General features: G+C 47.0%; 1 protein-coding gene across 5 annotated transcripts in view; it reads right to left on the bottom strand.

The window, feature by feature from the left end:
• Positions 1-11,636: 11,636 nt before the first annotated feature.
• The window catches only part of NEDD9 (neural precursor cell expressed, developmentally down-regulated 9), a 190,393-nt gene continuing 176,297 nt past the window's right edge, over positions 11,637-25,732 (bottom strand). For all 5 annotated transcript variants that reach the window (XM_070778402.1, XM_019985942.2, XM_070778401.1 and 2 more), the window contains 5 exons: positions 22,838-22,939; positions 21,820-21,921; positions 19,635-20,855; positions 17,167-17,256; positions 11,637-14,139 (listed from right to left, as the gene is read on the bottom strand). In XM_070778402.1, the coding sequence (XP_070634503.1) occupies positions 13,630-14,139; positions 17,167-17,256; positions 19,635-20,855; positions 21,820-21,921; positions 22,838-22,939 (2,025 nt within the window). In that variant the 3' untranslated portion in view covers positions 11,637-13,629. The remainder of the gene's footprint in view (positions 14,140-17,166; positions 17,257-19,634; positions 20,856-21,819; positions 21,922-22,837; positions 22,940-25,732) is intronic.

The raw sequence follows: 25,732 nt of genomic DNA, 5'->3' as shown, positions 1-25,732 counted from the left end.
CAGGGAATCCGGTGTTGTCTCGGTAACGGGGTGACCGGCTTGGGGTCTCCCTCCTGGAGGTGCCCCCATCATCCTGCCGCTCCCCTGGTGGTATTGCCTGTGATCGCTCCTCTCTGTCAAGCGGCTGTCTGATTTCTTCACCGTATAATCACTGCTTTCCCCTTGCAACTCACATGCAGTCTGTGAGCAGACTCGAGGCGCTATCTCTGCCACGGGCACGCAGCAGTCACAAGGTGGAAGGAAGTTCTTCCCTCCTGTGGGAACGTGAGGAACGAGGGGTTTGAGCTCCATCCACCCGGAACTGGGACTGCCCGCCTCTGAGTTGTGAGCTTGCAGGTGTCACAGGGGGATGGGTTAGGGCTGAGGGAGAGCCCAGTCAGGGGCTTGGATGTTTCCAGGCAGGGATGACGCAACTTGCATCCGTGAAGTGATAAGGTGACCACCATGCCTATGGTTTTCCCAGTGGTCGTGTATGGTTGTGAGAGTTGGACTATAACGAAAGCTGAGCACCGAAGAATTGATGCTTTTGAACTGTGGTATTGAAGAAGACTCTTGAGAGTCCCTTGGACTGCAAGGAGAGCCAACCAATCCATCCTAAGGGAGATCAGTCCTGAATATTCATTGGAAGGACTGATGTTGAAGCTGAAACTCCAATACTCTGACCACCTGATGCGAAGAACTGACTCATTTGAAAAGACCCTGATGCTGGGAAAGATTGAGGGCAGGAGAAGGGGACAACAGAGGATGAGATGGTTGGATGGCATCACCAACTCAATGCACATGAGTTTGAGTAAACTCTGGGAGTTGGTGATGGACAGGAAGGCCTGGCGTGTTGCAGTCCATGGGGTCACAAAGAATCGGACACGACTGAGCAACTGAACTGAACTGAACTGAACTGAACTGAATGCCTCCTGCAAGAAACATGAATGGGTTCTAATCCTTAATTTTATCTTTAAGAGTTAACTATTTGATACCTGTCCGAGACCACATTTCAGGAAAGGGCTTTAGTTCCCCAAGGGGAGACTGACAGCAGGAAAAAGGGATATACACACTGGTTTCATACCCAAGCCTGGAAGAAGCTGCAACAGGAAGATTGATCTGGGGTGTGAGAAACAGCCAAGAAGAGAGCTTGCCCAGCCCAGCCCCCTAGCGTCGGGCGTCTATAGACGAAAATCAGTGATGAGCCCAGCAGGACAGGCCCCATCCATCCTACTGGGAGCATCTTGACCCCACAGAGGAAGAGGCAGTATTGATGCTTTTGTACACACCCCATAAGCATCCAAGCTACTACATGCTCAGAATATTATACGTGAACACGTGTGATCTTAAAGATATTAAGTAAAAACAAAAGACACAGGGAATCAGTTCAGTTCAGTTCAGTCGCTCAGTTGTGTCCGACTCTTTGCGACCCCATGAACTGCAGCACACCAGGCCTCCCTGTCCATCACTAACCCCCGGAGTTCACTCAAACTCACGTCCAGCGAGTCGGTGATGCCATCCAGCCATCTCATCCTCTGTTGTCCCCTTGTCCTCCTGCCCCTAATCCCTCCCAGCATCAGAGTCTTTTCCAATGAGTCAACTCTTTGCATGAGGTGGCCAAGTACTGGAATTTCAGCTTTAGCATTATTCCTTCCAAAGAATACCAAGGGCTGATCTCCTTTAGAATGGACTGGTTGGATCTCCTTGCAGTCCAAGCCTCTTGATGAAAGTGAAAGAGGAGAGTGAAAAGGTTGGCTTAAAGCTCAACATACAGAAAACAAAGATCATGGCATCTGGTCCCATCATTTCATGGGAAATAGATAGGGAAACCGTGGAGACCATGTCAGACTTTATTTTTTTGGGCTCCAAAATCACTGCAGATGGTGACTGCAGCCATGAAATTAAAATATGCTTCTCCTTGGAAGGAAAGTTATGACCAACCTAGATAGCATATTGAAAAGCAGAGACATTACTTTGCCAACAAAGGTCCATCTAGTCAAGGCAATGGTTTTTCCAGTAGTCATGTATTGATGTGAGAGTTGGACTGCGAAGAAAGCTGAGCGCCGAAGAATTGATGATTTGAACTGACAGGGAATACTTAAGGTCAAAAGGATGAGATGAAGAGAGAAGTTAGAACCCAGATATTCAAGCTTTAGATTACTAAATAGTTACTGACCCTGGTTTCTGCATTTGTCTTTGAACTCCTTGGCAGTAAAGGCAAAGTGAAAACATCAGGTAGTTACAAAAATCTCATTTCCATGAGAAAAACCTTGTCTGTTACTCAGGAGAAACAAAACACACCCCAGCGTTTAAATATGAATACGTCTGCCGATAATTCGCTTACTGGTAATAAAACTTTTATTCCATTTAGCCTCTTGTCAGTTTTTTCTGTAATTGATTTTTACTTGTAGGAGCCACGGTTAAAACATCTGTAAATACTGGGAAGTGCTCAAGATCTGCATATCAGGACAGGGAAGTAACAGGAACGTGGAGTTGTTTTGAGAGACCACATGGGGTGATGTAACATTACAGTTATCCAAAACCATAGATTCTGAGTCCAGGGACTGAGGGCTTGGTCCAGTTACACCAACTCCACATGGGAGTGCACTGGAGCTGGGCCCATGGGGCGCTATGAAACACAGATTCTAACCTCAGGAACCAGCAACAGAGAAATCACTAGACATCCAACAGCAACAAAAAAAGGCACTGCGGAAAATGATGGGAAATTACTTATACAACATGAGACAATACAAGAGTAACTTGTGGACACTCTCAATCCTGCCCTTTGGAGAGATTTCAGGTCTTACTATCTTTAAGGATTCTGCTAAGTCCTTTCGTTTCAAAGGGCTCCTCCAAATGTGGGATTAGTGGGGAGTACTTGGAGACTGGATTCATTCACTCGGTCAGTCAACACACATGACTTGAGCTCCTTGTGTGAGCCTGGTCACGAGATGGAGAAGGTGAACTCAAGACGCTCTCCAGTCTGAAATGTACAAGAGCACAGGGAGATGTGGAGGCAGAGGAGTCCCAGTACAGCGGCGTGTTTGCAGAGCACTTAGGAATTATTTTCAATGCTTATTTCCATGTTGTCGAGCAAGGTCTGCTTAGGAACCCCGGTTTTACGTGGCACAATCTGTCAGAAAAGCCGAATTGTACTCTTGGGCCATCTTTCCCCACCAGACCACAAGGGGGTGCTGTGTGAGGCCACCCTGAGGGGTTCCAAGAGAACTCTGCTTTAGAGCCACAAAATGCAGGACCCTCACGTGAGAAATTTTGCCACCATCTTAGGAGGTGCCCACATGAAGGCATTGCTCTCTGGGGTGAGGGGGTGCTGGCCAGTCGCCCTGGGGGGACATAAAGGACTCTTGAGGGACTCCTTCCAACCACAGCAGCGGCCTGGGACCCTCACTTGTACACCTGTTCTGGGGAACTTTGCTCCAGAAAACTTTTCTCCCCGTGGCAGGCCCGGACAGGCCCCCTTCTTAACGCTCCTTGCATTCCTTTTGTTTCTTGCTTATTGATTTTTCCTTTTGCAAACAGCATAGGGGTACCCGCTACTCAAGGAAAACCTTCTTTTGTCAAATCTCAGGCCCTTTCTAGTGTTGACTGGCTGTCTAGACAGAGAGGTAAAAATAATTGCCCTAGGGCAAGGACAACCTCGACTTCATCGTCCATTCACATTTCTTCATCCTCCTAAAAGTACACCTGCATCGTCTTTTGTCTTGGTGTTTTGACACTGGGCACGACCCAGGCAGCTGGCCCGTTCACAACCATCCTCTTTAGAGAATTCACCGCTTTTTAATAGGGATTTAGGGCCCTAAATCACAAAGGGTGACCCTGTCAGGCTCCCTGGGTCATAAAGGAGACTCGTAAACGGTTCTTGGACGATACGCAGGGGAGGGCTGGCTGCTCCTGGGAGTCTCACAGTATCCTGACTGCCCAGCCGGCCAGAGAAAATTACGGGTATGTTTTCACTGAACATCATTTCTTGCTGACGCTTGTCTGCCTGGAAAATTATCTGTGAGGAGACGGACTAAGGTGCCCTTTCTGTTAGCTCAGTTTTCTTAATGATAGTTGTTGGGAGGTGGCTTAGACCATGAGAGCTTTGCGTTGTTTTCCCCACTCCCCTGGCCCCCCAGCTACAAAGGAATTTTAGAGGCTGGTAATAGTCAGCTCTGAGATAAAAGTCAGTGTGTACTCGGGGTTTTTAGTTACCCCTCTTTAGAGACCTTTCCCCACCCCAAATGTTGGCCTCTACTCATTAAATCCCTTTCAAGATTGTTTTTCTTTTTTTTTTTTCAGCCACAAAATAAACCTGTGCCTACTTGTCGGGGACCTGGGAAGAAGGAAGGTGGGCCTAACATGTCCTCCTCCTGGTGCAGTTTTCGTGTGATTTTTTTTTTTTTTAATTATTTATTATTTTTGACAGTGCTGGGTCTTCATTGCTGGGCGTGGGCTTTCTGCAGTTGCTTTAGGCAGGCTTCTCATTCCCGTGGCTTCTCTTGTTGCAGAGCATGGGCTCTGGGGCTCGAGGGCTTCAGTGGTGGCGACACAGGGCTCAGTTGCTTCCTGTCATGTTGGGACCTCCCCGGACCAGGTGTGCCCTGCCCGGCAAGGCGGATTCTTAACCACTGGACCGCCAGAGGCGTCACTCTCTCGCCTTAGATTTTTCCCCAGCAGCCCCGTGTCCCATGCCCGGTGGGGACGGTGCAGTAAGCGTGGAGTTCACGCAGGCCGGTTCCATGGAGAAGCCGAGACCGTGGTGCTTCCTAGGTCAGAAAGGATCCACACCCAAGGAGATGCCACAGGAGGAACCCGCAGCCCGGCTCCCGCTCCATCAGATTCCCATCCAGCTCTTCCCGGACCGTGCGGACTCCCCTCTGGCAGACCTGGAATCTGTCCACATCTACCTCCACTCCTCCTTTTAAATCCAGGCTGCCTTTGCCTTTTGCCTGGAATGGACAAAAGAGCTTCCAAACTGAGCTGGTCAGATCCACAAGCAACAAGGCCCCTCCTCTTGTCCCGTACTTCAGAGGGCTGTTTTCAAAACAGAGCGCGTATTTGTCCGTATCATTATTGGCCCCTTTTCAAGAAGCCTTCCCATGTATTAAACACCTCTTAATCTACGACTGGATTGCTCTTCCAGTCTATGCTGTGTTTTATATTTCTTTCCCTTTCTTGTGTCCAATCTTCAAAGTCCTTTTATTTTGAAAACATCTCATATGACATATATACTATTGATACCAGGTATAAAATAGGTCCCTAAGGAGAACAGACTGTAGGGCACAGGGAACTCTACTTAATGCTCTGGGGTGACCTGAGTGGGGAGGAAGCCAAAGAGGGAGGGGGTACATGTGTGTGGATGGCTGATTCATTTTGTGATACAGTGAAACTAACACATCTCATTCGCACGCCTCTCAGCCTTTTGAGGGGGGAGTAAAACAAAGACGAACTACCTGAATATCCTTGGCCAGGTTTTCGTAAGTGTGGAGAGAAAAAAACTCATCTTAGGGTCAAAAAAGTTTAGGTTAACAGTAGACAAGACAGGTTTCTCTATTGCGAGACTCCGTTGAGGCTTTATTCTGCTCCTGAGTTTCGCTATGTGCTCAGTGGTGTTTTCCAAAACGACAAGGCCACAGCGTGTCTACTAACAATTTATTTCTCAAGCTATCTCCAGAGCCTAGACTATCAAGGAGCCTCAAATAGATTTTTAGAATACCCATTTCGTATTTGCTCTGCTGTCCCTTTGCTTTTTTTTTTTTTAAACTCAATTCTTATTCTGTATTGGGGCATAGTTGATTTACAAGGTTGTGTTAGCTTCAGGTGTATAACGAAGTGACTCAGTTATGCATATAGAGATAGCCTGTCTTATCAGGTTCTTTTCCTGCAGAGGCCATTCCAGAGCGTTGAGTGAGAGTCTTTTTTGGCTCTTGGTCTCTCCCCAGCCCTCTTTCTGCCCCCATCTCCCCTCCTCTCTCCACTCTCCTCCTTTCACGGTCTTCACTGTCTTTCTCATCTCTTTTGTCTCCTCTCCACCTCTTCTCCCGCTCGCTCCCCTTTCTCTGGTCTGAAAGGGTGTGAGCTTAGTGTGAAGCCCCGTCCCTGTGCGGTGGAGCCCCCCACGCCTCTGCCCTGCCCTCCCCTCCTGCCAGCCTCAGCCGGCTCCCCCCCACCCCCTGCCTCCGCCCTCCATCCATCCTGCCAGCCCTTCCTTTGCCCTCAGTCTCCTTCGCCCCAGTGAGGCTGTCTCCCCATCCTGGATCCCTCTGATGCTCTCTCTCCCTGAGTCCCGAGTCTTTGCCTGAAGCTTTCAGCTGAACATTGGTCCATCCCCTGCCTCGACTTGTGTAAGAGGCATATTTACTTTTTGTTCTCAAACAAAGAACAGCAGAGAGCAGGGTTCCCCTTCCCTCCTGCCCCTTGGGTGCCCAGCGTGCTGCTGAGCAGAGACCCTGGCTGTGAGACTGGGGTTGCTGCTTGGGCAGGGGCACCTGCCATGTGATTGATGGACGGGGCGGGCCTGTCTGCTCTGCTCGGCCAGGCAGGAAACGTTCAATGAATAAACCAATCCTTCTTTCTCACGTCCTCTGGTGAACGGCAGTGTTTCTTTCATCATAACTCTGCAAACACTGGGAAGAATGTAGATGTGATTTATGGGGAATCATCTGAAGACCAGACCGCCTTTCACTGACTGGGGAGGAGGAAACCACGTCTGTCCCCAGGTGGGTCATGAACTAGCCCTGATGGACTGTTTACAAAGCTGGGCTTTCCGACTGGCCCTTCTTTTGCAGGCCCTCCAGGGTTTCTGTGAGTCAGTGAACGATAATATTGATTTGAAATAATATCAATTCTATTAATATCAGCATTAATATTGATTTGAAAACAATGAAACGTTAGAGTCAGTTGGGAAATATTTTTACCTCTTTTCAAAATCAACTTTATTCCTGCATGACTCACATACAATAAAATGTACCCACTTAAGTGTATATTATGCAAATATTGGGGCTTCCCAGGTGGCGCTAGTGGTAAAGAATCTGCCTGCCAATGCAGGAGACGCAAGAGACTTGGGTACTATCCCTGGGTCAGGAAGATTCACTGGAGAAGGGACTAGCACCCCCACTCCAGTATTCTCGTCTGTAAAATCCCATGGACCGAGGAGTCTGGCAGGCTACAGTCCATGGGGTGCAAAGAGTCAGACATGACTGAGAGACTGCACACATGCAAATATTTACGTTCACATAATTACCCTAGGAATCGAGATGTAAATACAGTACTGTCCACTGTGATAGCCACTCACCACTTGTGGCTATTTAAATTAAAAGTAACTAAAATGAAAAGCAGTTCCTCGGTTCATCACATTTCAAAATCTTAATGGCAACATGTGACATTATTGGCCACTGTATTGGACAGTGAAGAGTACAAATGCACACATATCTGATATAAAACATATATATATATATATACACATATATATATATATATTATTGAGATAAAACACATCCATCACACCCAAAAGTTCCTTTGTGCTCATTTCCAGATAACTCCTAACTCCCAACTCTGATTTCAGGAAATCACAGATTTGAGCTGCTACTACACATTAGACCTGTGTTTTCTAGAGCTCCATATTTATATGTAGTCTTTATTTACCTGGCTTTTTCTCAGCATAATGATTGTAAGGTTGATCCATTCTTGCTGTAAGATCTGTAATTAGTTCTCTCCTTTTTATTTTTTAAAATTAGTTAATTAATTTTGAGGGCTACACCTTGCAGTTCGTAGAACTTCCCCAACCGGAGATCCAAACCACACCCAGTGCCGTGGAAGCATAGAGCCTTAACCCCTGCACCGCCAGGGAAGCCCTCATTCCATTCTTTTTACTGCTAAACAGGGTTCCACTGTGTGCAGAGACCACAGTTTATTTATCCACTCACCTGTCGATGCCGTCTGGATTGCTTCCATTTTGGGATTAGGCTAAATAAAGCAGTTAATTTTGTGGACATTTATTTTCTTTTTCAAAAAAAGTTTTAAATGAAGGACAGTTGATTTACAATGTTGTGTTAGTTTCAGGTGTACGGCAAAGGAATTCTTTTTTTCAGGTTCTTTTCGGGTTATTACAAGATATTAATAACCTGTGCCATACAGTAGGTCCTTGTTAATGGACATAGATTTTCATTTCACTTGCCTAAATACCTTTGGAATGGCTGGGTTATATGGTAAGTGTATACTTAACTTTGTAAGAGATTGCCAGACTGTATTCCAAAATGGCTTTACCATTTTACACTCCTACAGCAATGGAGGGGAGTTCCAGAGAGCTCCAGTGGTTACCGTTTTCTGTTTTGTTGCTGTTGTTCAGTCACTAAGTCCTGTCTGACTCTGTGACCCCATGAATTGCAGCACGCCAGGCTTTCCTGTCCTTCACTATTTTTCATTTGTTTGTTCTATTAAGTACTAAAAGAGAGTGTCTCCAGCACTGTAACTATTTTCTGTTTCTCCTTTCGGTGCTCTGTTTTTGCTTCACCATATGTTGAACCTTTGTGACTAGCTGCATTTGCATTGAGGAACATTTTGTCTTCTTTCTGAACTGATCTTCTCATGATGATGAAGCCCTGTTTGCCCAAGTTCTGAATTCTGCTTTGTCTGCTGAGAAAGCCATGCCAGCTTTTCTTTTTAAAAATTAGAATGTGCATGCTTTTAACTTATCTGTGTATTTTCACTTAAATCAGGCATCTTTTAAATAGCATATAATTTAATCTTGCAGGGGGGTGGGGTAGGAGGGAGGTGAGATATATGTATGCATAGAGCTGATTCACATTGTACAGCAGAGACTAACACAACATTGTAAAGCAATTATACTCCAATAATGAAATAAATAATATATATGTTAATAATCTTACAATAAAATAAATTAAATATAATTAATTGATAAAATAAATACAGTTAGTTTATTTAAATTAAATATAATTTAAATTTTTATTTAAAAATATAATTTAAAATTTAATTTAAAAATAATTTGAATGATTTAATTATTTAAATTGAATAATAACATTAAATAACAAATAATTTTAATAAAATAAAATATAAATTTAGTATTTCTTAAAAAAATCTAGTTTGAGAATCTCTGACTTGTAATTGGAGTGTTCAGACCATTTGTATAAAACAGATAATAACCAACAAAGAATAAACTGTGTTCATTCCAAGTGTGCAGTTTGAGGAGTTTCAACATGTGTGTACCCGTGAAGCCATCGCAACTGAGAAGATGGGCATTTTCGTCTTTCCCCGGTTTCCTTGAGCTCCTTGGTAACTCACATCTCTTCCCTGACAACTGCTGATCTGCTTTCCGCCATTGTAGTTTGCATTTTGCAGAATTCTGTATAAATGTGCGCTGGGTGTGCTCTTTCTTCTTGTGCGAGTCAACAGGACTCTGAAGTTCACTCATGTTGTTTTTTGTTTCACCTGTTTCTTTGCTCCTTTGTGTGTCTGTGTAGTATTCCACTGTGTGGATTTTTAACAGTGTTTATTCATTCACGTAGACATTTGGATTGTTTCTAGCTTTGGGCTATTACAAATAGAGCTACTATGAACATGCTTTTCGTATCAACCTATGGTTTTGTTTTTCTTGGGTAAATACCTAGGAAATTAATTCCTAGGTCCTATGGTGACATGTGGAGAAGGCAATGGCACCCTACTCCAGTACTCTTACCTGGAAAATCCAATGGATGGAGGAGCCTGCTGGGCTACAGTCCATGGGGTCGCTGAGAGTCGGACACGACTGAGAGACTTCACTTTCACTTTTCACTCTTATGCATTGGAGAAGGAAATGGCAACCCACTCCAGTGTTCTTGCCTTGAGAATCCCAGGGACAGGGGAGCCTGGTGGGCTGCCATCTATGGGGTCGCACAGAGTCGGACACGACTAAAGCAACTTAGCAGCAGCATCATGGTAAAGAATCTGCCTTCTTTACCATGTAAAGCCATGCAGGAGAACTGGGCTTGATCCCTGGGTTGGGAAGATCCCCTGAAGGAGGTCATGGCAACCCACTCCAAGATTCTTCCCTGGAGAATCCCAAGGACAGAAGGGTTCAGCGGGCTATAGTCCATGGGGTCACAAAGAGTCGGACACGACTAAGCGACTAACACTTCCACTTTTCTTTTCATGGTGTCATGGGGCTTCCCTGGAGGCTCAGTTCGATCCCCGGGTCGGGAAGCTCCTCTGGAAGAGGAAATGGCAACTCACTCCAGTATTCTTCTCACGGACAGAGGAGCCTGGCAGGCTATGGCCCATGGGCTTGGAAAGAATCAGACACATGACTGAAGTGAATGAGCATGCACACATTCATGGTTTTCATATACTAATTAAACTAAATTTAATTAATACATTTAATTTTTTTTTAAACTGCCAATCTATTTTTCAAGTGTTTGCACTCTCAGTAGCAGAGTATGAGCTCTGTTTGTTCAAATTCCTTGTCAACAGTTGGTATGGCTTATCTTTTTACTTTAATAATTCTATTTGGTGGGTTTGTATTTCACTTACTTATTGTATATTCATGTCTTTTTTCTTTTTTGGCTAGCTGCTTGGCTTGTGAGCTCTTACTTCCTGATCAGGGATTGAACCTGCGCCCCCTACAGAGGAAGCTTGGCACACTAACCACTGGACTGCTAGGCAAGTCCCTCACATGCCTTCTTTTGTGAGATTTCTGTTCAAAATTTTTGCCCAGTTAAAAAATTTAGTTATTTGTATCCTTATTCTAATACATATCTTGGGTTGAGGTGGTACAAATATTTTGTTGCTGTTTGTGGTTTGACCTTTTGTTTTCTTAATGGTCTTCTCAGAAAAGTTTTAAATTGTGATGAAGTCCAATTTACCAATTTTTATGATTTATGTTTTTTGTTCCACTTAAGGAACTCTTGTCTACCTAAGATCACAGAGATTTTTCTCCTGTCGTTTTCTTCTAGAAGTACTGAAGCTTCATGTTCAGGTCTATTATCCATCTGAGCATTTGAGTTAATTTCTGTGTAGAGTGTAAGGTAAATATTCTGCTTTTTCCATGGAGAGATATAGTTTTTCCAGCACCAATTTTTTTTTTTCAAGAAGACTTTCCATTTCCCAATAAGTGCCTTGACACTTTCTTTGGAAATGTTTATAGATGTGGGAAAAGAGTATATTAAAGGTATATTCAAATAGTTTATCTGTAACTCTCAGTAGGATAGCAGAATGAAACTGGGCCAAGCATTAAAGATAATTTATGTGGTTATGAATCTATTTTCACCAAATATAGTTTTCTTTTAAATATTTCTTGATGCCTATTCAAGAATGCATTGAGCAATTCTCTTTGATTCTAAAATGACATGAATAGTAACATTCACATTATGACAGCAGATACTATCCCACCTACCATTTAAAAATTCAGGCTTCCTGGTGAAGAGAAGCCTTTTTCCAGATATTTGGGTTTGGTAATGCTCACAAGTTCCAGAATTTCCTTCAAATGCAATACACCCTGAAGTGACACAAAATGAACAAATAGCTCTCAATTTTACTCAAAAATCCAGATCTATAGTATTAATAAACTCACCATAATTTAACTTTCTATGTTAGGAGTGCCAAAATAAGCTAACATTTAACTGTGTGACAAAGAAAGAAATGGAAAAAGAAAACCCAAGGTCTATGAAAACAGACATCCAAAATTTTAATGATTTAAAAATAGCCTCTACATACAGTATGGGAAAGAGATTAATACACATTGAACATTTTGGTCTTGAAAACATGAAATGTCACCTCTTAGCATAGAACAAGTCATCTAAGAAATACACATGATACAATGAAATCTACCAGGACACTTTTTCAAACTCATTGCTGATTTTCAGCAACCCCCTTCCTCCGCACACACTTGCTTGTCCTACAGCAATCTGACTTCTTTTGGCAGAATAGAACGTTGAGAACTACAACAGTGGTTGTTCTGAAAAGCACCTCCTGGGTAAGTTTCACTGATTTTTATTTTTTTCTTTAATCCCACTTAGATCATATATCCTTCTCTCCTAAATCCTTTCCTGTTCCAATAATTTGGTTGTCTAAAACAAGCAAGCTTAATTAAGTCAAGGCACATATTGCAAATCAAACATTTTCCAATTGACTGGAATGGGATCATTAAATAAAAACTGGGCTGATAAACCATAAATAACTTGCTTCTTGACTTGGTGACATGTGAATACATTTACCCATTGGGTTGGAAGGGTTTCATCTGCCCCCTGATGAATCCGATGGCTTGTGATGTGTTTGTGCTATGCCAACCCCAGCATGTACCGGAGGACAGACTGTGGAATGGATGCTGTGCTGAGTCGGGGGACAGTTAATGAGCTGTACATGGGGTCAATGGACAGACAGAGCTGTAAAGCCTAGATGGGCTCCAGACAGCTGCTCTGAGCGCCGGGTCTGCATGTGCACATTTTAGGGAGGGTACAGTCAAGCCACAACTTCTCTTAGGAATAAGATGCGGCCTGGTGACTCTAACCTTTAGGTGATTGAGCAACCGGTACCAGGGATTCCCTCAGGTACCAGGGACAGCAGCACCTAAGAGAATGATGAGAGTCAGAAAGGCCTCCACTTACAACTCAAGTGGAACTGTCCTCCTTTTGTGGATGATCATTGTCCAATGTGTCTTTAGGAATTCCTGCTGCAAACAATATGCTTTTTTGCAAATCTGAAAACATCCTTTGGAAAATCTCATGGCCAGATTATTAATAAATGCCGATGATCAAAAAGCCCTGGGGATGGACTTCCTGGGTGGCCCAGGGGTTAAAGACTCTGAACTCCCAATGCAGGGGGCCTGGGTTCTATCCCTGGTCTGGTAACTAAGATCCCACATGCCACCTGGTGGGGCCATAAAAGAAAATCTTTGGGGAACACATGGTCTCCTTTTATTGGGACAGCGTCCTCTCTGTGTTGAAACAACCCAGTGCTAATCAGGACACGGCCTCAAAACACACGTGTCTCTCCTCTGGCACCTAATGCGTCAGAGTTTGGGTTAAGATTTATCAATACTTTCTGAAACTTTCTAAGAGGGTTTTTTTTCAACCAGAAGTGAGGCATCTTGCAATAACGTGCCCGATACGGCCAATTTTGGAAGGGCTTTCAAAAAGGAAAACAAGGTGTTAACCCGCCTCTTTATGGAAGGTGAACACTTGCAAATACACTGTACTCTGTGTCTCAGACTTGGGAGTGACAAGCTCGGAACAATCACGAGTATATGCAGAGCAATATTACAACCAGCTGGTAGGTTTTTCTAAAAAGAAAATGCAGCATTGGGAGGTGCTTCCTAAGGTGCTTCTTAACCCATGATTCTTAATGGAATGTATCAGACAAACATCTACAAACGAACATGAACATGTAGTCATACACACGTGGATAAGATTCTGTACAGTTTGTGTCTCAGATGCTTATACGTGTACATAAGAACAACACAGGGGGGAAAAATGCTGCCTATCACCGCCCCCCCCGGAGTTCCCTGAATTTCTGAATGCCATCTAACCCATGAAATGTTAAAGTCTTTCACTTTTATACAAAATATCTACAAAAATAGATAAGATTTACAAAAACCAGAGAGTATTTTCCAGTTTTCCTCAGTAACCCAAGGCAATGCTCCCTTTCCTGCGTCTCCATTCAGAACGTGGCCATCTCCAGTAGAGAGCGCTTGAAGAGCTGTGCGTTCCTGGACAGGTCGGTCACCTGATGGACCATCTCCTGCAGGGCGGGGGTACTGGGGTAGTGGAGCGCGGCCGTCTTGGTGGCCAAAACTATAGTCTTGAGCTGCTCGCACAGCTGGTTGCTGGAGTTCATCACTTTGTTGCGAACGTCCTGGGCGGCCACCTGCCGGGTCAGCGTGTCTCCGATGAACACCAGTTTGTGGGCGCTGAGAATGACAAACTTGCTGTGGGCCACGAAGATCCTCGGGGGCTGTGCCGAGCTGAGGCAGCTGAAGAGCGCGTCGATGGCGTTGAGCAGGGAGATGTAATGGGTCTCGCACTGGTCATAGTAGAAGCACAGCAGCTGCCGGTCCTGCGCGCTCACGCCGCTGCTGGTGGTCGGGAGGCTCTGGGACGGCTTCCACTTGGAGATGTCGTTCTCCACGGGCTTTGTGATTTCTTGTTCCAGTAGCTGGAACTGACTCAGCTGCAGGGGAGAAAAAAAGCCCGACTTAGTTAAGGACAAGGCAGTGTGTGCCGAAGTGGAAACTAACCAGGGCTTGTAGCTGTAAGACAGGGATCTCACGTCAGGTGGTTTTTTAGATGCCAGGCCTTATCAGGTTGCCTGGCTTGCCTGAGCTGTAAAATGCAGAGGTTGGGAAAGAGGATGGCAATGGCACCCCACTCCAGTACTCTTGCCTGGAAAATCCCATGGACGGAGGACCGTGGTAGGCTGCAGTCCATGGGGTCGCAAAGAGTCGGACACGACTGAGCGACTTCATTTTCACTTTTCACTTTCATGCACTGGAGAAGGAAATAGCAACCCACTCCAGTGTTCTTGCCTGGAGAATCCCAGGGGTGGGGGAGCCTGGCGGGCTGCCGTCTATGGGGTCGCACAGAGTCGGACACGACTGAAGCGACTTAGCAGCAGCAGCAGCAAGGAATCCTCCAGCTCTGACTTCTGCGACTGGACACGATTGGTCTCTTCTGTCCTCAGAGGGGCAGGCAGGGTAGGGTTTCAACCCAGCTCCTTTGGACAGCAAAGAGATCAAACCAGTCAATCCTGAAGGAAATCAACCCTGACTATTCATTGGAAAGACTGATGCTGAAGTGGAAGCTCCAATACTTTGTAAACCTGATGCCAAGAGCCAACTCAATGGAAAAGACCCTGATGCTGAGAAAGATTGAAGACAGGAGGAGAAAGGGGCAACAGACAATCAGATGGTTGCAGTCAAATGTTCTACCACTGAGCTATACACCCTGATGAGATGGTTGGATGGCCTCACCGACTCAATGGACATGAGTTTGAGCAAACTCCGGGAGATAGTGAAGGATAAGGAAGCCTGGCATGCTGCAGTCCTTGGAACTGCAAAGAGTCAGACACGACTGAGCAACTGAATAACAACAGTTACCTATGTCTTTACGAAGGTTAAATGAGTTAACATTTGCAAAGTGCTTAGAATAATGTTTGGTATTATGTAGGCTCTAGGTAAATGTTTATTGAGTGGTGGCCAGGGAAAAGCAAATCCTTTTGTGAAGTCAGCCACTGATGTTGTTTGCTCCTTCTAGAGGAAAGCCTCGACTTTGTCCCTTTAATAGAAGATAGTCCATGACCCTTTTCTATTTTGCCTACTCTTTCTGTCCAGGTTTATAAATGTCATTATCCAGCAACACAGGGATGACTAATGCATATAAAAAAGGCTTCCCAGGTGACTCAGTGGTAAAGAATCTGCCTGCCAATGCAGGAGACTTGAGTTCGATCCCTGGGTCAGGAAAATTTGCTGGAGAAGGAAATGGCAACCTGCTCCGGTATTCTTGCTGGAGAATCCCATGGACAGAGGCGCCTGGTGGGCTACAGTCCATCGCGTCACAAAGAGTAGAACACGACTTAGCGACTAAACAAGAAAACAACAAATGCATACAAATACACATGCACTGTGGAAGAGATCTTCTCTAAAGGGATCTGAACACTGATTGGGCTCGTAACACCTAGACCCTCAACGCTGTCTAAAGGAAGGGACCTCACCCCGGATCAGACTCAGTGTTAACTTTCTCCCTTCTCTCCTTGCTCCTAGATGGTGTATCATTTAAAATGCAATGATAATAATTTCCAGCTATTGCACCAAGTGTCAGGAGAGACTGTCTTTGGCATGCAAGGACTATCCATCACTGGAGTTTAGGAGTCAGTCAATCTTCTGCCCTCAAATAGGGTTGAGTCTGAGCATGGCTAACCTCACCCAGCTTCTCCCTTGAGAAATGCACAGTGAGCTTTCCTTTTCCTTAGACTCTGTTTTCTTCTTAGGAATTACTATGATTTCCAACAAGTCCCCTAAAGCCCTGCAGTCTTAACTTGGCCGAATGCCAAAGCAAACATACACAGTGTGATGCTTCAGCGTAGTCAGCTTATGCTTTTCCAAGTATGTTCATAAACATATCATCTCATTAGATGGAGGGGAGGGGATTTTCTCATTTTATAGAGAAATAATTGATGTTTGGGGAGATTAAGTGACTTAACTAAGGTCACACAGTTGGTTGGTGAGGAAGCACAGATGGGAACTCTGGTTCCCTGAGTTCTGTGTGCTATTTCATGTCACTGGACACCATTTCAGTTCATCTTAAAAGGCCTAGAAATCCTCGATCCATTTCTCGCTATTTTTATGCCCTTACATTAGCAATACCCATTATTATTTGCCACACTCATGCCCAACTTTTGAATGAAAGTGCCTTGCCTGAAGCCCTTAGTAAATGGACTTGGATATATTTCAAAAACAGTGAATCCTGCCCTCCAACCCTTAGACTGGACCAAGAATAGCCAAGCCATGGGCTTGTGTGGGAGAGACAGAGAGAGAGAGGGGAGAGAAGGAGACAGACGGACAGATAGATATGGCTCAGACTTTCATTTGGGGGGAATTTTATAAACCACAGAAGGAGTTATTAGCTTAGGAAGCCGAGATGAAAACCTATCTACAGAAAAGACTTTGAGTGGCCATTTATGGGTTCTGTAAAAGTTCCAGGGAAGCCAAATGAGTGGAAAAGCAGAGGAAACTGGCAGAAAACAGAGGCAAAGGAAGTCAATATAGAGAGAAGCAAAGGAAGTACAGAAAGGAGAGGGAACGTACAGTCTTAGATCTTTCAGATGTGGCTCTATCTGTTTCATTTTCTGTTCTTGAGTTCTCCCGTTAAGGCTTTACTATAAAACCCATTTGCTTGGGCCAGTTTGAGTGGGTCTTGCTCCTTGGGACCAACTGCCTTAACCCAAACAGTCCTAGTGTGTTAGATGTACAGTCTTGGCCTGGAAAGCTGCTATTTGAACAGAGGAAAGCTGCTATTTGAACAGAGTGCAGGTACACGCAGCTGGATTAGCAAGGCCACAAAACCTTCTTTATGTTCTTATACCCTATTTATGCTAAAGTGTACTGGAAGGATCAAAATCACGATCTTTTGAAGTCACACCTTTCGTATTAAATGGGAAGTCTTTTCAACACGAAATAGTTTTTGTTCCGATTGGACGTACCTGGTGATGTTCCAGCTGCATCTTATTCTGTTTGATGATATTTTCTTTTTCCAAGAGCTCTTTCTGTTGCCTCTCGAACTCCTCCTTCCCCTATTATTTTTCAACATAAAGAAAACATTACATCACCACTATGATTCACTTATGCTAACAGCTTCATTGACAAACACGCAAATACTCTGCTCCTTTCCACAGCTTTGGAAACGTCCTGCACGCCCAGCTAGGCCCTGTGAACCCCAGCTCTCATCCGGACTTCCAGAGTCACTGTGTAGATCAGAAGTGAAAACTAAGATCCATTTCCATATGGGGCGCCACACTCTGCGCTCCACTTTACCATTTTTGTAGGATTACCCATGACCCCCACTCCCCCCAACCTCCTTAAGCAGTACTTTTTCTCAGGGTTCTTTTCTAATAGATTATTTGCAAACCCATAAACCTCCTGCTCAGTTGCTTCAGTCGTGTCTGACTCTCTGTGACCCTACGGACTGTAGCCCACCAGGCTCCTCTGTCCATGGGATTCTCAAGATGTGAATACTGGAGTGGGTTGCTACGCCCTCCTCCGTGGGATCTTCCCAACCCAGGGATCGAACCTGCGTCTCTTACGTCTCCTGCATTGCAGGCAGGTTCTTTACCACTAGCGCCACCCGGAAAGTCCCAACGTGAAAGGGTCATCTGCTCAGTTGACCCCACGGACTGTAGCCCGCCAGGCTCCTAAGTCCAGGGAATTCTCAAGGCAAGAATACTGGAGTGGGTGGCCATTCCCTTCTTCAGGGAATCTTCCCCACCCAAGGGTAGAACTCAGGTCTCTCGCATTGCAGGCAGATTCTTTACCTTCTCAGCCACCAGGGAAGCCCCTGCAGGTCTAAATGTGGCCACATTACATTTCTGGAAAGTGAAAGTGAAGTTGCTCAGACGTGTCCGACTCTTTGCGACCCCATGGACTGTAGCCTACCAGGCTCCTCTGTCCATGGGATTTTCCAGGCAATAGTACTGGAGTGGATTGCCATTTCCTTCTCCAGGGGATCTTCCCAACCCAGGGATTGAATCCCAGTCTCCCGCATTGTAGACAGACGCTTTACCCTCTGAGCCACCAGGGAAGTCCTAGTCTCTTCAAATTATCTGCAGCTCTACACCAAATTAGTATTTTCTAAAATGCAGAGTTGGTCAACCAGCCGGGTAAGTGGCTTTTGTTGTTGTTGTTTGTTTGTTATCTTTTGGCCCAGCCACATGGCATGTGGGATCTTAATTCCCTGACCAGGGGCTGGAGCTGTGCCCGCTGCATTGGAAGTGCAAAGACGTAACCCCGGGACTGCCGGGGATGTCCCTGGGGAGATGTGTAATGCCTCCATCTACTCGCCCCACACTGCTCTTCAGCACAAGGCGTGGTGGCTCTGCTCTCTCCTCCCCCTGCTGCACACGATGGAGCGGTGCTCAATAATCCTCGGGACAATCCACGGCTGTCGGTCAAATGAAAAGAATGGCGGAATGAGATAGTAAGCCCAATTCTAAATAACGGATCTTGTAGAATGTTTTAATTCCCCGAAGGGAAAGGGCAAGCTGTCATGATCCTGAGTCAATCTGGTAGAACTGTCACTTGTAGGAGGCAGACTGTGATGGCCTGATTTCCCATAAGCAGGTTAACTTCTAGATCAATTGGCAAATGCCCAGTGGTCTTCAAAGCAAGTCTACGGTGGGGTTAAGTTTCTCTGTGAGTAATTACACCCCCCCACACACACAGAGTACAGAGCTGAAGGGAACTTAGGAAATTTTCTAGTGCAGAGGTTTTTGAATCTTTTTTTCTAAAACAGTGAAGCACCCACTCCTCCTAACTTTTCTTCAAATTAAATATCCTGCAGAACCATATTGTGAAATGTGAATATAAGTGGAGCTGGCTTCAAGGGCCCACTGCCCTACTTGGGGCTTCCCTGGTGGCTCAGCAGTAAAGAATCTGCCTTCCATGCCAGAGCCACGGAAGACGGGTTCGATCTCTGGGTTGCGAAGATCCTCTGGAGGAGGGCATGGCAACCCACTCCTGTATTCTTGCCTGGAGAATCCCATGGACAGAGGAGGCTGGCAGGCGATAGTCCATAGGGTCACAGAGAGTTGGACACGACTGAAGCAACTTAGCACTATCCTACTTGGGTCAGGGGTGGCTGGTCTCTTCCTGCTTGCCTGAGGCGTATCGATCAGATCTAATTCAACTCTGTGCTTCATTCATTTTGCAAATGAGGAATTCAGGTGAGTTTACATAAGCTGGTGACACAGTGTCCTGGAAAAGTCTAGAGGACTCTGGACCCTCAGACCAGCGTTCTTCCTACTGGACAACACCACCTCCAGCTTGTGAACCACTAACCGTGCTCCTGAACCTTTAATCGTGGTCTCCACTTCAGTGGTCTAGTCTACATCTTACAGGTGTGAGCCCCAGGCCCCTGCATGTAAATATAGGTGCCTCAGGGGTCTGGAATCTTTACCTGCAGGTGAACATAGTCATAGTCATCCATCCAGCTCCTTTCAGAGCCATCGCTGCTGCTACAGTCAGGGGGCTGCTCCTTGCCCAGGCTGGGGGGCAGTGGCTTGTTGAGGGCGGGGGCCTTGTGGTCCCCGGGGGGCAGTAGCTGCCCCGGGGAGCCGGTGGGCGGGTACTCGGTGGAGTTCGTGATGCTCTCCGGCCCGCCCTTCCCGGGGCCGGGTCTGAAGAGGGCCTCGGCGTTGGTGCTGATGGTTGTGGTGAGCTGCTTGGCGTCGTCCGGCACAGTCTTGGCCACCATCACGAAGCGGTCCAGGCTGTCCCACTTGTTGTGGGGCTTGTGGACGGCCAGCACGTTCAGGGACCAGCCGCACTCACTCAGCTCGTGGCTGGTCTGGCCCAGGATCTGGTGGGAGTCCTCCAGCCTCTGGAGCTCGCGCTTCACCTTGTGGTGGGGGACGAGCTCGGGGAGGCAGGCGGCATTCGCCGCGGCGCCCTGCGCGAAGTGCAGGTAGTCCCTGAGGGCCAGCTCCACCCTGTCCACGGCGGCGCGGACCCCGTTGACGTGCCGCTCCATGTAGCCGTAGCTCCGCCAGTCGGTGGTGACCAGGGCCATCAGGCTGGAGACGGCCCCGTCCAGGGCTTGCTGCAGCCGGAGCAGCCGCTCGAGGGCCGCGTCAGGGTCCAGGAAGAGCCTTCTGTCCTGCGCCGGGGAGGTGGACAGCGAGGACTCCTTGGAGGTGGTGGAGGACGTGGACATGGTGCTCCGCGTGCTGCCCGTGCTGGAGAAGGACAGCCGGTTGATGCCGTCCACCACGTCCACCGGGCCCTTGGCTTCCGGCGGCTGGTGCAGCGGCACGTCGTACACCCCGTCCCTCTCTTCCGGGCTGGCCTTCTCGCTGGTCTCTGCTGGCGCTTCCAGAAACTGGATGCCCCGGGGGATGTCGTAGGCATCATTGTTCTGGGAGCCCACGGGTGGGCCCAGCTGGGGGGCCGGCTGGGTCAGGGACGTGCCCCCGTGTCTCCGCGGGGCCAGCTCGGCAGCTCCGGGGGCGTCGCCGTTGTACTTAGGGTGCAGGTCCGTCCCCAGGGGCTTGGCGCCCGTTGGGGGGATGTCATAGACGCCCTCGGGCCTGCCCGCTTGTCTCATGGGAGGCGGAAAGTCGTACTCTTTCTCCCGGAGCCCGGCCTCGTCTCTGTAGCCAGAGGGTGGAGTGGAGTATCCCTGGGAGGCAAGTGGACAAGGACGCTGTTATCTGCGGAGCTGGTCTAAGCGGCAGTGCAGAAACCACGCGGCACGTCCCCACGAGGGCCAGCGGTGCTCCCGAGTGCCGCCCCCTCCCCTCTCCTCCGCGCACCAGGCGTCTCCTGAGGCTGTGCAGGGCTCTCGCCCCACCCTCTGTCGAGGGCGCCCTCCCCTGGACGCCCCGCTGCCCTGTGTGGACCCTCCTGTCTCAGCTGCTCTCGGGGTTCCTGGCCCACGTGTCAGGAGACCGGAGGTCTCCTCCCGGACCTCCCAGCGAGGTGATGCTCAATCAGCTGCTGAAAGGTCCTGAGACGCAGTTCCCTCTTATGTGGAATCAGGATAACTGTACTTCCTGTGCAGGCCTAGCCCACACTGACTCCAAACCTGTATGCCTGTACACGGCCTGAGTCATCTGTGATGTCCTGTATAAACATGAGCCACGTAACATATAGGCTTCCCTCCTCACTCAGTCCCTAAAGAATCTGCTTGAGGTGCTGGAGACCTGGGTTCAATCCCTGGGTCGGAAAGATCCCCTGGAGGAGGGCATGGCAACCCACTCCAGTATTCCTGCCTGGAGAATCCCATGGACAGAGGAGCTTGGCGGGCTACAGTCCATGGGATTGAAAACAGTCAGACATGACTAGGCGACTACACCACCACCATAGGACATATATGAGTTGCTTGCCAAACAGAATCGATTGCTTTTCCTTCCTACTGGCTCACCTTATTGACTACCCATTTTCTTACGGGGAAGGGGGTTAAATATGGAATCCCCACAATTGTCTTTGTTGTCTCTTCTTCCCCCCTGGCTCCCCTTCCCTCCCTGTTCTTGCACACAAAGACAAGTTTTTCCTCTTTGGATTATCTCAGCGTGTGCACACTCACACACACACACACACACACATGCACGCGCTTGTGGCAGCTTCTGCAGTAGCTCACTTACCCCTTTGCTAGGAGGGATGTCATAGACCCCTTGAGGCTTTATCTCTCCCACAGGGACAGAAAACACGGGAACCTTCACAGAGGACGGCGGGATGTCATACACCTGGGGAGAAACACCTGAGTCAGCCATCATGGAAATACTTGTCATTTTTATGTTTTTTTTTTTTTTTCAATTTACGCATCTATTTTTGCCCGTGCTAAGTCTTTCTTGCTGTGTGGCTTTTCTCTAGTGATGGCGCAAGGAGGCTGCTCTCTGGTTGCAGTGTGGGGGCTTCGCGTTTTGGGGGCTTTTTCTGTTGCAGAGCCCCGGCTCTAGAGCACAGGCTTGGTTATGGCTCACGGGCTGAGTTGCTCTGTGGCACATGGGATCTTCTGGGACCAGGGATCGAACCCAAGTCTCCTGCACTGGGAGGTGGTTTCTTTACGACTCAGCCACCAAGAAAAGTCCTACTTGTTATTTTGTTATGTACTAAGCTTTTAATGATGGACGTGTTTACCAGGTTATGTATTCCCTTGCTCTTTGGCTGAATTCTATGTAATAAAAATTGATGGAATTTTTCAATTTTGGGTTCTTTGACTTAGATTGAGTATAAAAATGATCTTAGGTGAAAAAAATCTGCACTGTGTGTACTTTATTATTTTTTAATTTAACTTAATGGTTTGTGGCTACACTGCATAGCATGAGGGGATCTTGGTTCCCTGAGTAGGGATCCAACCTGTGCCCCCTAACCTCTGGATCTCCAGGGAATTCCCAACACTGTCTGTACTTTAAAGTGTATTTTAAACTTTACGCTCCCTGAGAAAACGATAAGCAACAAAAGCTTTGTGAGATCAAAGCCTCAGATTCCTTAATAACACAAATCCAGAAAACAAGTAATCCTGGCCCCTGAATAGACAACCTAAGTAAAGCTTCACATGAAATGTGCAGATTTTGTGAACTTCCCTTTCCTCTGGAGCCCAGAAGGAAAGCTGCCCCGAGGTGGCCCCTCCCCGGTGACGACCACGTTCTTGGTACGCACCCCGTGAGCCGTCTGGAAAGGAGGGACATCATAGACGTCCTTTTGGTATCTGGTCGGGTACTCGTACACATAGCCGTGGCTTGTCCTCACCGGCGTGATCACCTGTGGATGGGGAGACACGAGTAAACTTCCAAACCGAGTCCTGAGGGCATCGCAAAGCCTCTTGATCAGACGCTCCGCCCCCATCTCTCCCCTACTAGGAAGAAAAAAGGAAGAGGGAGGAGACCAAAGGAAGGAGACGAGGAGACACCAAGCCAGTCAACTTTCAAGTCCCTCTTGAATCCCAGTGAAGAACCAGTCCTTGAAATCTCTCTGCCTTCCTCATGGTAATAAAATCACCTTAGAGTTGGTCAGACCAAGTCCTGATTCCCAAAAGGTACTTGAAGAGAACGAGTTCATTTGCTTCAGTTGTGGCCGACTCTTTGCGACCCTGTGGACTGTGGCCCACCAGACTCCTCTGTGCATGGGATTCTCCTGGCAAGAATACTAGGGTCAGTTTCCATGTCCTCCTCCAGGGGATTTTCCTGACCCAGGAATTGAACCTGCATCTTCTGCATTGCAGGAGTATTCTTTGCCCACTGAGCCACCTCAGAAGCCCACTTGAAGGGAGAATTGTGTTTAAATTATGAAAGTCCTAGATCAACCCTCTGGAGCACAGCATAATGAAAAGAAAAGAAAAGGAAAAAAAAGGGCTCTGAAACCATTTGTAAAGTGAATAATGTAAATAGAGTTGAGCCACTTAAAATTCCTCTCATACCTTCCCCCGGAAGCCTCTTCATCTGACGTGATTATGATTATAACTAAAATTCCATAGGCATGAATTCCATAGGTTTATGAAGCTAAAGCTTGCACAGCACTGTCCTGAGAAGGCTCCAGAAGCTTTCATGCTAAAGAATGAAATGCATGAAACATTGAGTCCTGGAGCCGACCAGGAAGAGAGTTCAGGTCTAATCATTTTCCCATTTCCACCAGGGGAGCAAACGTCCAGACGGTGCCCACGACCAAGTGACGTCAGACGTCAGACATGCTCATCGCAGCCCAGCATCTGGAACAAATGTCAATGAAACAAACCTCACCAGCCAGGCTCGTATTTTCAGATCTACACGCCCCACTGTGTCCTAAGCCCGGGTAGAGAAATGACTGGAACTTAAGCTCCTTTGAAAGTATATTTAATCCCCCCCAGAGCTTCTAAATGACCAGGGTCTTGTGTCTGCCTCACCTCTGTGGGGTGACGTGCTAACAGCACCCAGCTCCATGACATTTGTGAGAACAGACATCGCAGATTAGGAAGAGCTGGTTGTTTCCTGAGAAACCATCATCTTTTATCCTTTCTCTAATGTGAAAACTCTGGCGTCAGGCTGCCTACAAAAGTATGCGAAAAATGCTCATATCCGTCTTACCCTGAAATGGGTGGAACTCAGCCAAAAGCGCCAGTGCCCTTCTCCCTGGGGGCTCTAAATGCCTGGGTTCAATTTGCTCCTTAAATCCCTGGTGCTTGTAGCTGATTATGTCTTGCAAGGAAGGTAAAAGAGATTAGTATGCAGCCACCAGCCCAGCCCATCTCTCCACTGCCTCAGCTTTAAAAAAGGAGTCTCTTGCTTTAAGGTTTGCTGGCACAAAGCATACAGAACCATTTCACAAAGTGGCTACTGTATCCTGCAGAGCAAGTCTTCCTTTTTAAAGCAGGATGCTGGTCACTCAAGAAAGATACACTGTGTTCCCCATGCCCTTAGATGATTTTTTTTTTTTTTTTCTTCACTCACTATTGTCCAGGAGAGACATGAAGTACCTTCTCTTCCTCTATCTCATCAGCTCCTCTATTTATAGCTCTCTGTTTTGGCTCTGTAATAGAACCTACTCACAACCCTGCTTTTGTTCAGTCTACAAGCTTCTAAGAGTGGATTCTATCCAAGGCTGCCAAGTTAGTAATAATGCTAATGGAAAATCAAGGCTGGTTATGCTGAAGGCCAGCCGAAGGGTTTCATCTTTAGTTTGAAAAACGGAGGGGGGCTGGGAGATAGATGGGGTGGTGCTGGTATCAAAAATAGCCCTTGGTACATGTAAACAGGAGGCGCCGTCTCAGGAAGGCGGGTCCCCGGCAAGGCTCTGCCTTGCCTGTGCGGACGGTCCCTGGCAGAGAGCATCTGAGCTCCCCAGTATTTAACGCCTCACTTCCTGACAAATGTCACTGAACTCCTGCGTGCTCCCTCTTTCTCATTTAGAGGATGCCTGTGGTCATCTATTTTTTTTAAACTTTGCATTCCAAACCAGTCATTTTCCTTGTTTATGGATTAAAAGAAACAGATGGTGAAAACCACAAGGGGGAAAAGCCAACAAAATACAGCCTCCCTCGACATGACCATCCAATTCACATCAGTTCTCAAATGGCACGGAGCGGGGACCTGGGCCGTGCATCTGGTCAGACGTGGGTGGGGCATAGCGTGAGGTCCCTTGTGCCGCCTGGAAGGACCAGGAGCTGGACGCCTTCCCCTTCTGGACTGTCTCCTCCTCGCCCCACTGCTTGGGTCACTTTGATGCCAATTGCGTGTTCTCTCCTCAGAGCAAAGTGCTGACTGTTCTGTACCTTACAAAGTATCCAGTTTTGTGGTTTAAAAGGCCAGTTTCTTTCTGCTTGACAAAGTCCACTAAAACCTTTCTCCTCTCCCAGGATCACTAAACCTCAGCCTCCGAGGTACACCAAGGTCTGGCTCAGGGGAACGTACATTTGGGGCGAAATCTCCTGGATGTTTGCACGGCAGGCAAGGCACGGATGCCACTGCTCCACACCAAGGGTGTCTTAGAAACTAATTTTCTCAATGAGATCAGGTCAGGCTTTTCATTTCCTTTCTCCCTCCGTTTGTTTTTCTTTCCTGCATTCCTTTCGTTCTGCGTACT

Source organism: Bos indicus, chromosome 23 (assembly GCF_029378745.1).
Source record: "Bos indicus isolate NIAB-ARS_2022 breed Sahiwal x Tharparkar chromosome 23, NIAB-ARS_B.indTharparkar_mat_pri_1.0, whole genome shotgun sequence".
Classification (NCBI taxonomy): domain Eukaryota; kingdom Metazoa; phylum Chordata; class Mammalia; order Artiodactyla; family Bovidae; genus Bos; species Bos indicus.
Note: the sequence above shows the minus strand (reverse complement) of the source record. Positions and strands in the feature narration are given on the sequence as shown.